The following is a 12,041-nucleotide window of genomic DNA, read 5'->3' on the forward strand; positions in this document are numbered from 1 at the left end:
GGCAAATCCTAGATCAAGGGTGATTCGGAACTGAAAAGAATGTGTCCAGAAGGTTTACAATTAGTTCTTGTTTTAGAGGAGTGATGAATGAGTGATCAGTGAAGTTGAGGCATAAGACTTATCGACTTTGCATTCTTCAAAAATCTTTGCACTCTTCTAAAAGTCAATTTGCTAGGTAGCTTTAACTTACAATGTAACTATCGTTCACTGCAGGTTTTCGCGGGAGCCTTTCAAGCGCAATCGAGCAATTAATTAATGGACTGCAAAGAATTTTTTTTCTTCCTTTCACAACAGCACTTATTAAACTAGCTCGCTTTAGTGGTTTTGCAAAACTTATCATTTAGCCAAGCGGACTACACTTTGCACATATTTTAGCGCAAGAAAAGATATCACATGGCAATCTGTAAGCTTTATCTGCACTGAGAGAGAAACTATACAAACTATCAGCTTCTTTTCCGTTTTTCGACTGGCCAAAAACTCCAATTTCAGTGTTTTGTTTTTCTGATTCGAGATGGATATGTTGGAGATTGAACGCAATCTTTCGTTGCCAAGACATCTTGGTGGACGCTGCTACCCTTGTTCATACAAGGGAAATGCGAGTTAAGCCTTGTCGATCTTCACGACCAATTTGTATGTCACAACTTTTATGCCACAATTTTTCTTTGCTCGTGTAGACGAGCAATTTTTATTTGACTGATATATTTGCTGAGAAGCTGGCGTGTTAGCTCGTACATGACAAATTAAAGTTGTCACATATGAAAAATTGCTCGTCTAGAATGTGGCAAATGTAATTCGTAAGTGCCTTATTTCTGGTGCCAACTAAGTAGTCTCGCTTTGTTTCTGCGTATCTCTGCTGTCCAAAGTCATTGTCGCATAAAAGCTGCTCGTGTATACGAGGCTTTATACTCGTCAAAAGCTTTCTAGTGACTTGATTCTCGCCACATCTTGAGCATTCCAAGGAGCTTTTCCTAAGAAGGCGAATCGCCGAGCAAGAAAAGCCCAAAGAGGAGCCTGAACAGTGGATCTTATACGATAGCCCATTTCGAAGTTGTGCTGGGGCGAGTTTCAAATTTAAACCAATCCATGAATCGACACAATCGCATGAAAGATAACGTTGGGACTGGCTATTTGACAAAGTTTGATGCTTTTAGGTTGAGTAGAGGTCAAGTTATGGACCTTAAGCCGATGACACAAGGTTCAGCATCCTTCAACACTTGTTTCTCAACAAATGTTGAGCAATGTTTCACGGATGTGTTGAATGGCATATTTCAACATTTAACATGGCATGACACATTGTTCAACATTTGTTGAACAACAGCTGCAACATTTGTTGATCAACAAATGTTGAACCGTGTCATCGGCTTTAAGATGTGGTTCAAAATCCATACAAATGTCTGTAACTTTCTTGACAGTGTCCCCCAAAACCATATAACCTAAAAAAAAATACGATATTCGTAAAAAATGGGCAAAGATATTGAGGTATCAATGATAACCCTGTCAAACTGGCTATACGATAGTGAGAATCCACCGCATTTTGTCCATAAATGTGAGACAATAGCTAATTACGTCACCACCCCCGCTTATGTGTGCTTCTGCTTCTCTTTGTATTTTTTTAAATTTTTATGTGATCAAGACAATGGCCAATAACGTCAACGACGTTGATGCATTTTCCGTCAAATTAATAAATTCACCCTAAAAAAGGCGGCTAATTCGGTGACTACTATACGATTGGAATTTCCCTCAGTGTATTACTGGTGATGTACACAAATTTCACCCTCTTCTATAAACGATTGATGAACATTTCGTTCGATAACTTTTGCTTTGAAGCTGTTGCTCTGCAATCACCTGATGCAGGGAAAGCTAAGTACACCAAGAGCCACTTTTTACGACTTTAGATGAGACAAGCGGCACAATGTGATTTTACAGCATGGCGAGGGGGTGGTTGGGTGGGCCTTTTTGTGAGGTTTGAAATTGGAGATCTCTTCTGGACTTTTGGGGATTAATTAAGAATTTTTCTGGTGGATGCTATTTGAGGGGAAGAGGCATTTTCTTTTGGAACTTTCTAAGAGCTAATGAAAAGCGAATGCTGGATTCGAAATTGTAAAACAAATCCACCAATTCATTTAATTAAAAAATCGCAAAAGTTTATTTTTATGCGATCACAGATCTCAGATCACAGATCATTTCTCGAATGATGTTTAGATTTCCTGAGGTCTTTTATGATCACATGGGGAGCAGGGTAAAGTGGTTAGGACAAAGGAATTTAGTAGTGGGTGGTAGGGAGGAAATCTCTCTTGTGCAAAAATGGGGCTTTCTCCAGACCTTCATTGATTGCACGGTTAACTTTATTAACTAGTCTTTCTTGATTTTCGTTAGGAGGATTAGCTGAAGAGTGAGCAGAACGTTACAAACCAACTGGTCCCAATTCTTTGAAGAGATCAACCGCTTCAGCCTCCGGTATGGCTTCCTCATCCGGGACATCACAGGAGCAGCGCCGGTGGTTGGCAGTGGGCATTGGTCTTCACCGAGTTCTAACTCCATGCCTTAGGAAAGAAATTAAAAGCAAAATGACATCATTTTACCATCACGTGGTGGGAAACTTTGGACTAGACAAACAGACGTTTGTAGCTCACTGGAAATCAATTCCACCATCAAAAACACTCTTGAACTACGTCAGCATCAACAATAACAACATCCATCGTAACCCACGCCACTACGACTACTGTGTAAAGGACGAAGTGTCCCTTGCCAAGCTGTTTATGAAACCTTTTATGGCACATTATAACGCCTTTGACCATTCCTTTGACTCTTCAGCGGCTTTAGCTGTTCTCTGTGGAGCTTCACCCTTCATTTCTGTCAAAGGCAACGCTGATGATGTTAGGTCTCAAGTTCGCAACAACTGGGCCCATTGCGACTTCACAATCTGGACTGAAGGCCATTACCATACCTGCTTTGATCTCATGGAGGCTCTAGTTACAAACCTGGGAATCCTACCTGCTGATGAGAAAAGTACTATTGGTGAACTGGAGCTTTGGAGGAATCAAGGTGAGTCAGGAGACCGCAAATGTAAAATCGATGAATATGGCGGTAGTACAGTGAAATGACCGTTAAGAAACATATAAACGTTTTGCAGCAATAAATACTATGATTTTTATTGTAGAGTATTTCAGCAAAAATTAAAGAAAGACTTTTATCTCTAAAACGAGAGTTATAAATTTTGCACTTGTAGCGAACAGAAGCGTTCTCTGTTTGCTAAATTATTGGTTTGGTCTTAAGCAACATGCAAGTAAAACAAATGTAACATTTTCAAATTATATTTGTTTGCTTGCAATTTTTCTTGCAGGACTAGAGATATGTCTCCTTAAAACACTAGATAGCACTCTTCTTCAAGACATCTGCAAGGAAATTCAACAACTTTCCGACTCGTTAGATGATTACAAGGAAGAACAACGTACGCAAATACGAAGAACACTTGAGGTATTCAGGACGGAGTTCGACAGCGCAATCTCTGCACTTCAAGAAAAACAAAACGCGCTGGAAAAACGATGTGAAGAGCTCAAGTGCAATCAAGATGTGATAAGAGAAGAAATGAGTACTATGGATAAAGACCATGAGATCCATTGGGAAACAACACAGGAGGTGCTGGGGCTTTGCAAAACTTTGGAAGCCAAAAGCTTGTTTATGCAGGGAGATTTGGATCAAATAATGGCAACAGTAAAGAGGATGCAGCCGTCAGAGGATGTCAGTCAAGTTGTCTTCGATGCTCCTGAACAAAGCAAGTGGTTTACTGGTAGGGAACACGAACTCAAAAGCCTAGAAAAGTGCCTTCCATTGGAAGAAAGCAAAGAAGTGAGAATGGCGGCCATCTGCGGACTTGGGGGTTGTGGGAAAACAACCTTAGCAGTTCAGTTTGCCTGGCAGCATAAACACGAATACGAGGGAGGTGTGTTTTGGATTTCCATGGAGGATGAAAAAAAGTTTGAAAACTCCCTTAGTGACCTAAGTTTACGCCTAGAAATTCAGGCGAATTCCTTCGATATGATGCTCTCCAAGGTTTTACTGTGGATATCTAAGCAGAAAAGGCCTTGGTTGTTGGTTGTTGATGACGTCGACCAATTATCCCTCTCTGAGCAAATGCACAAGGTATTTTGTGGTCGGTGGAAAAGGCAGGCAAGTGGTCATATCCTTCTTACAACTAGACGTGAAGCAAAGGAGGTCTGCGAGGCCATAAATATGGAACTTTCCTGTTGTCTTGAAGTTTATGACTTCCCAGAGGACGATGCTAAAAGGTTTCTTGTTGCTCGTTCTGGGGTCAACAGTGTAATAGAACAGGATGTTGCATTGGATGAGCTTGTTCGCGAGCTTGGTTCTCTGCCTCTTGCCTTAGAACAAGCTGGTGCACATATCAAAGCCCTTCAGTGTTCTGTTAGCAAGTACCTTGAAGAGTACAAGAGTCAGTGGTTGAATTTGTTAAATCAGCAGCTGGCAAAGCAGTCATCGGAATATGAATCTCGATCCCGCTTGGCAGTGCACACCACGTGGCTTTTAAATTTTGAGTACGTCAGGAAGTCACCTCATGGGGCAATTGCGTCCACTTTTGTACAAGCGTCTGCCTTCCTAGCTCCAAATGAGATCCAAGAAGAGTTAATCAACTCTCAATTGCTTACCGATGCTGATCAGTCTGGTCAAAGTTGTAACCAGCTTTCTTTGGTGAAAAACCATGTCATAAAAACTTTGACACAATTTTCTCTTTTTCAAAAAACGAGTTCGAGATCACTTGGGTTGCACCGTTTGGTTCAAGAGGTCATTCGCAACAGAATGACCATAAAAGAAACTTCATCGTCATTGATAAGAGCAGGAAAAATCCTTTTTCAGGCTTTCCGCGATTGCCCGTCGCCAGACAGAATACTTCAGGATGTCACCATTAGTCCACAAGAGCAGCCCTCCGCACATGTGACTAACCCCTCGCTGTTTTACCTTTGGTCCAAGTTAGCTATTCATGCTTCTGAGTTACAGGATCATCTTAGGGTATTTTTGGATCGGCCGGACATCATTAGAGAAAGTAAAACAGCCGTTCTAACTCCAGAGGCATGTCGTGTTCTGTATGAAAATGCCCTCCATTTAAGCGTTCATGGCCATCAAGAGGATGCCAAGGAATCAGAAAGGTTTTCACTTCAAATTCTGGATTCATGTCCAAGCGATGGGACGACTTTGGACCCCGAGGATTTAAGGAAGCGCTTCCCTCATACCCTGCCTCTTTCCCAAAAATTGCAAAAGACTATACTCTATTCATCTCGGCTTCCAACTGAGAATCAAGCGTCTGCAAGTTTCAAAGAAACTCAACTAAAGAGGGATTTTATAGATCAGATTCGTTTACGAGGAAACGGCCTTTTCAAAAAGGATTGTTTCAAGGAAGCTGTTGAAGCGTACACGGAAGCGCTTGAAGCAAGCCAAGACGCAAAACACCCAGATCCACGTTTGTTAAACAATCGAGCAACTGCGTATCTAAAGATGGAAAACTTCACAGAGGGCCTCCAAGATTCCGAGGAGTACATCAAGATCATGCCAGACTGCTGGAAAGGATACACAAGGAAGGCTTTGGCTTTAATTGGACTTGGATTGAGGCTTCCCGCCTTATGCTCTGCTGCCATCGCGTATTACTATGATTCTAACAGTTGCCGTTCTTATGAGCCTTTCAGAAACAAGTTTAAAGATCTCGATAAGAACTGGGAAGTCATTGACTGTTCAGAAGCACTCAGACGCTCCCTGCGTCGAAACACAAAAAAAGTTATTCTTCTTGAAAATGGACAGTACGAAATGGCAAACGGTGACTACAGGCTCACCTTAATAAAGAACACTGCAATGGCTTGCCTTAGATGTAAATCAGATGTTACAATCAACTGCACTGAAGTTACCTTGAGTGCGAATTGCCATTTCGAAAGCATCAACTTTGTCGTACAGAATGAAATTGTTGTTCCACCAAACGGAAATGCAGAATTTCACAAATGTACATTTCGGAATTCTGTGTCAAAACTGCCAGTGATGTCGATTTGTGGAGCAACAAAGTTCTTTGAATGCACAGTCAAGGACAGCAAAGGTAGTGGGATTGCAGTATCCGGACCTAAGTCGTCTGCGGCTTTAATAAAATGTAATATCAGTGGAAATGGAAGGATGGAAAACCCGTATGCCTTTGGAATAAGAGTCTTTAACAAGGGGTCATTATTGGTTCACAAATGTCACATATATGGAAATATCAGGGGAATTTGGATTGATGAGAGTCCAACAGTAGGTGTCGCAGCCAGAGGAGCAATAATAACAGATTCCGAGGTTTATGACAATAAATATGAAGGTGTTGTCGTCGGTGGAGTTCCCGGGTCACCGGTTTGCCCAGTTATTGTGATGAGTGGGAACAAGATTTACCACAACGGAATGTTCGGCTTTCGCGCTACCTTGAATATCAATGACATACGTTTTGAGGATAACATGGTGTTTGAAAATCTTTGGTGGGGTGTTTGCGTGCACAACAACTCTGGTGGTTTTTATAAAGGCAATGAGATTTGTAACAACAAAATGGGTGGAATAATGGTGGGAAAGCAGAGCCCGGGAAAGCCATCCTGTGTGGTGGAAAATAACTTTATTCATGACAACTGTGGGCCAGCCTTTCACGAAGGACTGCGGCCCTCTGAACGTGATTCTTTTCCAAAGCAATTACATATTTTTTTTGACAGAGCATTTGAATCGCGATTACAAGGCCGTAGTATGGTGTCTTTTCCCAATAATGTGCTGACGGAGTTTCACCCCAACCGTTGTCTCCGGAACGACCAGAGGCAGACAAATTTTACAGCAGCTACTCTGAAACAGTACTGCGTTTATTGTTTTCAGCGTGATGTTGAATTGAAACGTTGCAAACGTTGTAAGACAGCAACGTATTGTGGAAGAAAGTGTCAGGAACTCCACTGGGAAAAGCACAAGTACACTTGCAAAGCTACTAGTGAAAGGAACTTAGTGGATGTGGATTTAACCACAGATAAAAGTTTTATGATATCGACGATTGGTGAAGGCTTAGAACCCAGTGGTCCTGACTATGCACCACCTCCGCTGAGAGATGGAAGTCGCTTTATTGTGAAAGTACAAACCCTAGAGGCAGATACTACTTTTGGAAAGATCATTGACATGAGAGGATTTGTCAGCGATGAACAGGACCCAAACAAAGCCAGAATTATGATTTATGACCGTAGCCGCCATGTCAACTTTATCACTAGTCACAAACCACCGCTCTACCATTTGATTATGGGTTGCGGAATGATGGGAGTGACTATGACGCTTACTAAGAAATTGTATTGTTGGGCGGCGTTTAAAGACGCTAAGACCCTTCGAATATTCACTCACGACTTTCCACAGGTTCAAAAGTGGTGATGATATCAACAAACTGCGTATGTGCGTGATCATTTGTCCAGGAAGGATATATGATGTTGATGCCTCTAATCAAGGTCAAAAGTCGAAATTCAGTTGTCACCGGAATATACTGGTAGAGGCTTTTCTCGATCTGATCATTCCACTATACTCGTCACAAATCGTTGAAACAGACACCGTTTCTCTCGAATTTTCTGGAAAAATCCTGAGATTTCTACTTCACACTGTTTTCCCCACTGAAATGTGCCCTCTCCCTCCCCAATGTTGAGCCACGCTTGTTTTGAAGCACTGAGACCACTGTGATACCCAAATCGACATTGGGGAAGGGGAAACAGACACAAATGTTTCAAGATTTTTGACGAGTATTGCAGGTTAGCATTTCATCAATATGAACCCCCAATAACTTAGTAGAAGGTTTATGTTCAATTGGCCTATCATCCATCCCTAGATTCATGAATTTGGCTTTTGTCAAGTTTTGCCGAGAGCAGCCGATAGTCATATAACTGGTTTTGGAAGTATTGCAACTTAACTTGTTTGTCTTAAGCCAGTCATGCACCGGCTGCAGCTAAATCACTATTTGCGTAGCCAGCAAGCAGGCCCTCCGAGGTACTGGGGTTGGGGGTAGAATGAGGGCCTGCCCGCATGGCTTTGTGTTTTGAATGTCTCGTCCAAATTTTGGGCGCAAAATACTGATTGGTTGAAATTAAATTACCTCGTGACGTCACCACTGACAAGCTCCAACAACAAGAAAACCTCTTCGCTTCGCAGAGATGAGGTGGTCAGAAATGCGTCTGAGAAAATTGTAGAATGTGCAATTTACCGTAACTTTACATAATTAAAGGTCGGGCAACGCGATGCAATGGCTTCTCTATTGGAAGGAAGGAAGTTCTATCTCTGTTATCCACAGGATTCGGGAAAAGTCTTATTTCCCAACTGTTTTTCGTAGCGGCCAAAATACAACGAGGGCGACTTCATGTCACCGTGGTAGTTTCCTGTCCTCCACAAAGCATTATTGCTGATCACATTTGGACAAAAATGGGCCTTTCGGCTGCCTCTGTTGCTGATTTAACGATAGAGAACGATACAGGAACTCTACACGATTTTAGCAAGTATTTGGTTAAGCCGAAAAGGCGGCTCCACAAATGATTGCTTGATCTCCTCGTAACTCCGCAATACTCCGATATACTTGAAAACAAAATATTCCAATTTTCAAATTATTGAATTAGTAAAATACATATCTATAACCACAAATACTTGATAAACCTTTGAAGTAAAATGGTGTAGGTATTAGAATATCTGGCTAGTATTAAAGTGTGATGTAGCAGTTGTAATGTCTGTATTTCATTAAAATAAATTTAAAAAGATAACTCCGCTTTGCTTTACCGAAATTTGGCAGCAGTTGTGGTCGACGAGTCTCACGCAATGGAGATGCGGTCAGGGAAAACGAATTTCTCTATTACGATTCCCGTCGTTTGACGTTTGTGTGCTAAATTTTTCCCAAACGAACAAAACACATTTTCCGCGGAAGGGACTTCGACGAATTACCGTATTGAATATTCAGCTACGCTTTACAGCATCAGCAATAGTTGTCAGGCTTTTCTGGCGAAGGCTTCCTTCATTTACAGTTTTTTTTTAGTTTCTGCCTCGAGCAAATTGAAATACACAACGCGTAGCTTTCCGTTTTCTGTGTTTTTTTCAATGTTTACTTCCGTTGCGCCCTGATTGGCTAACTTTTGACAGCTCTCTCAGCGTGACATTAGGAGGCGGCATTCAAAATTCAAAGATATGCGTGCAGGCTTCCTTCTCTTCCACCGAAGAGAGAGTGCCTGCGCGCAGGCTACTATTTACGGAACATCCAATTGTGGATATATCTTTATGAGCGATATGTAGTTATATATCTATCTGCAAACATTGCAGGTGTTGTATGTTGTTGACATTTAGGAAAATCGTAACCATGGTGAATGCCACCAGAAACCCATAAGAGTTGAAACGTGTAACGCGCGTTCACAGCTTCCGAATATTCAGTGCTAAGTACCATATTTGGAAACCCCTCGCCCCAGTTAATTTTGCGCGAGAACATTGGTGGTATTGCGCCACGGTGTTCTTGCGAACTGATTGGTTAATGTTTCTCTCTTGTTGTTCCAAATATGGTACTTAGCAAATCGAATATTCAGAAGCTTGTTCAGTTCCCATTACACAAGGGGCCGTTACACGTTTCAACCCTTATGGGTTTCTGATGCCACATGATACTTATTTTATCTTTGGATAAGCTCAGAATTTTGCCAGTCAAGTATTAAGCAATCCGACACTTTTGAAAATCTGAAGGAAAATGGGGAAGTGATTTTTTTTATCATAGTAGCACTTTAAGTCTATAGATACACTACCATTAAGTTTACCAGCATCCATGTTGGTAAGCCAAAGGTTCATTGCACGTATCAAAGCTGTTCAGGTTGAATGATTTGGTCTAATGCCAGATTGAGACTGTTAAAAGATTTCTTGCTTGGAAATACTCCAACAGCTGAGTATGCATGAACTTTCTATAATAACCAACATTCGACTTTTCCGTTAATTGTTAATTTCAGTTTACAGTGTCCCCAATTTTGCTCCAGCGCTAGAACGACTAGACACTTAAATAAAGTTCCTTTCCTTTTCTTTCCTTTCCTTTTTGATATGGCAGGTAGAATATAACTGCTTGGAATATTTCTCTCATCGGACTTAAAGTGCCTATGAAGTAAAAAATGTCCTTTCCAAGTTATAAAGAATGGTGTTTTCTATTTCGCAAAACCTTCACTCTTTCCAGAGAAATTCAAGTTTGATGACGTCACAAACTGTGTAAATGACCGTAATAACTCCCAAAATTGACAACATCTCCGAAAATAATGGATGGGTAATCTGCGTCAAGTAAGGCACAAAATGATACCTTGTGTGCTGTTGCCATGCGTGGCAACCATTTTTGCTGCTGGATGATTGATTTTATCATTTATTCGCGTAATAAGCCATGTTCACCCTCGGTAAGCTTATACAGAAATATAAAACAATATGGGCAGCACATGCGTTCCAAGTCTGACCGTCTTCCTGTACTTATCTGTTCAAAATCCAAGATATTTGGTTCATTACAGAGAGGGACTGGAAATGAGACTGTTGCTATGGCAAAATTTAATGAGTGTCACTTTGTTCCTTATCTGATGTACATTACTGGTGCCAAGTTTGAACGACACCCATCCAATATTTTCGGAGATATTTTACTACAGTCATTTCTATAGTTTGTGACGTCATCAATTTTTGAAACTTGACTACGTCTAGAGAGATACGAAGTATTCCAAAATAAAAAACACCATTTTGAAAGGTCTTTGAAATGAGCAAAAATATTGTTTATCTTATAGGCTCATTAAAAGTAGGATTTACTTTTGCCTTTTTCCAATCATCAGGAAATATTCCAGTCTCGAAAATTTGATTTATAATATCACATACAGAACTGATATTGAAATGCACGGAATACAAAGCTTTAAGAGTCTGCTTGAAATATTACCTAAGTCACATTTTACCGAGAGTTTGAGTTTAGTGATAAGTTTTTGAATGTATGCCTCATTTACGAAAATAAAAATTTGAGTCGATTCGGTTTAAAAAATCCTCTGGTTGAAAAACTGTATCCTGAATACCAGATGCCAGGTTAGGGAGCAAAAGTGGTCATTCATTTGTTCACCAAAATCTTGCTTTTCTGCAAATTCTTTGCTGCCATAAACGAGTTTATGTATAAGTGTCACTTAAGAATTCGGTCCCATGCAGGGAACTACTCATTACCTTCCAAGTTTCTGTAAGATTACCACTGTGATTCTTAATGCTCTCTTCCCTGATACTAGCGTTTACCCTTTTTATAATTATCATTGCGCGTTTGATGAGAATTCTGCTCGCTTTTTATGAAAATTGCGCTTTCTTATCTTCTGCCTCAATTCAGATGTTATCCACGGTCATTTGAAAAGAGCTCCGTTCCAGTGCTTTTCGGAGATCTTACTTAGTTTTCAGTACGTGTTGCTTGCCAAGCGACGACAAAAGCAATGCTAATAGGGCGGTGTTCTCTATTGACCATCCTTTTAGATAAGTTTAACACACGTGTCTTCTGCAACTTAGGTTATCGAAGCGTGTTTCAAAAGAATTGCGATATAGGGAAAAATGATATAATGTCATTTTATCAACTTCAACTTTACTCCGAAGAGAAAATACTCTAAGCTTGGACATTTTTTACCAGTCCTTTCGCGCCGTTGGTTTTGTGAACACCTCAAAATGTTGTCACCTTTTGTCAAGTGCCGCACACACAACCAGTAGTTTTCTGAAAGACTTGACTTAAATGATTGCTCTCATTTAAAATCTAAGACAGTGTCTTAAGGCTTGCCGTAAAGAGTGCTGTATTCCTTTCACCAAATTAAAGGACCCCATTTAATTTGCTTCATTAGATTGTTTTCAGCAAGGATGAGAATAAGGGTTGCTTTTTGGCTTGCTTTGATTTCCTTTCCTTGTATTCTTTCGTTTTTTTTTCCTCTTCATATCGACCTTGATTTAATTTAATCCACAGTTAATCAAAAATGCACAGAGCGCATGATCAAGCTGTCCCGCTTACATTTATCCCCTGG

General features: G+C 40.7%; 1 protein-coding gene across 2 annotated transcripts in view; it reads left to right on the forward strand.

Moving 5' to 3' along the window:
- Positions 1 to 10,949, forward strand: part of LOC138045811 (uncharacterized) — a 46,729-nt gene extending 35,780 nt beyond the window's left edge. For both annotated transcript variants that reach the window (XM_068892441.1, XM_068892440.1), the window contains exons 2-3: positions 2,377 to 3,045; positions 3,344 to 10,949. In XM_068892441.1, coding sequence (XP_068748542.1) covers positions 2,460 to 3,045; positions 3,344 to 7,416 — 4,659 coding nt within the window. In that variant the 5' untranslated portion in view covers positions 2,377 to 2,459 and the 3' untranslated portion in view covers positions 7,417 to 10,949. The remainder of the gene's footprint in view (positions 1 to 2,376; positions 3,046 to 3,343) is intronic.
- Positions 10,950 to 12,041: the final 1,092 nt, after the last annotated feature.

The sequence above is a fragment of the Montipora capricornis genome, chromosome 4 (genome assembly GCF_036669925.1).
Source record: "Montipora capricornis isolate CH-2021 chromosome 4, ASM3666992v2, whole genome shotgun sequence".
NCBI classification, from domain to species: Eukaryota; Metazoa; Cnidaria; class Anthozoa; order Scleractinia; family Acroporidae; genus Montipora; species Montipora capricornis.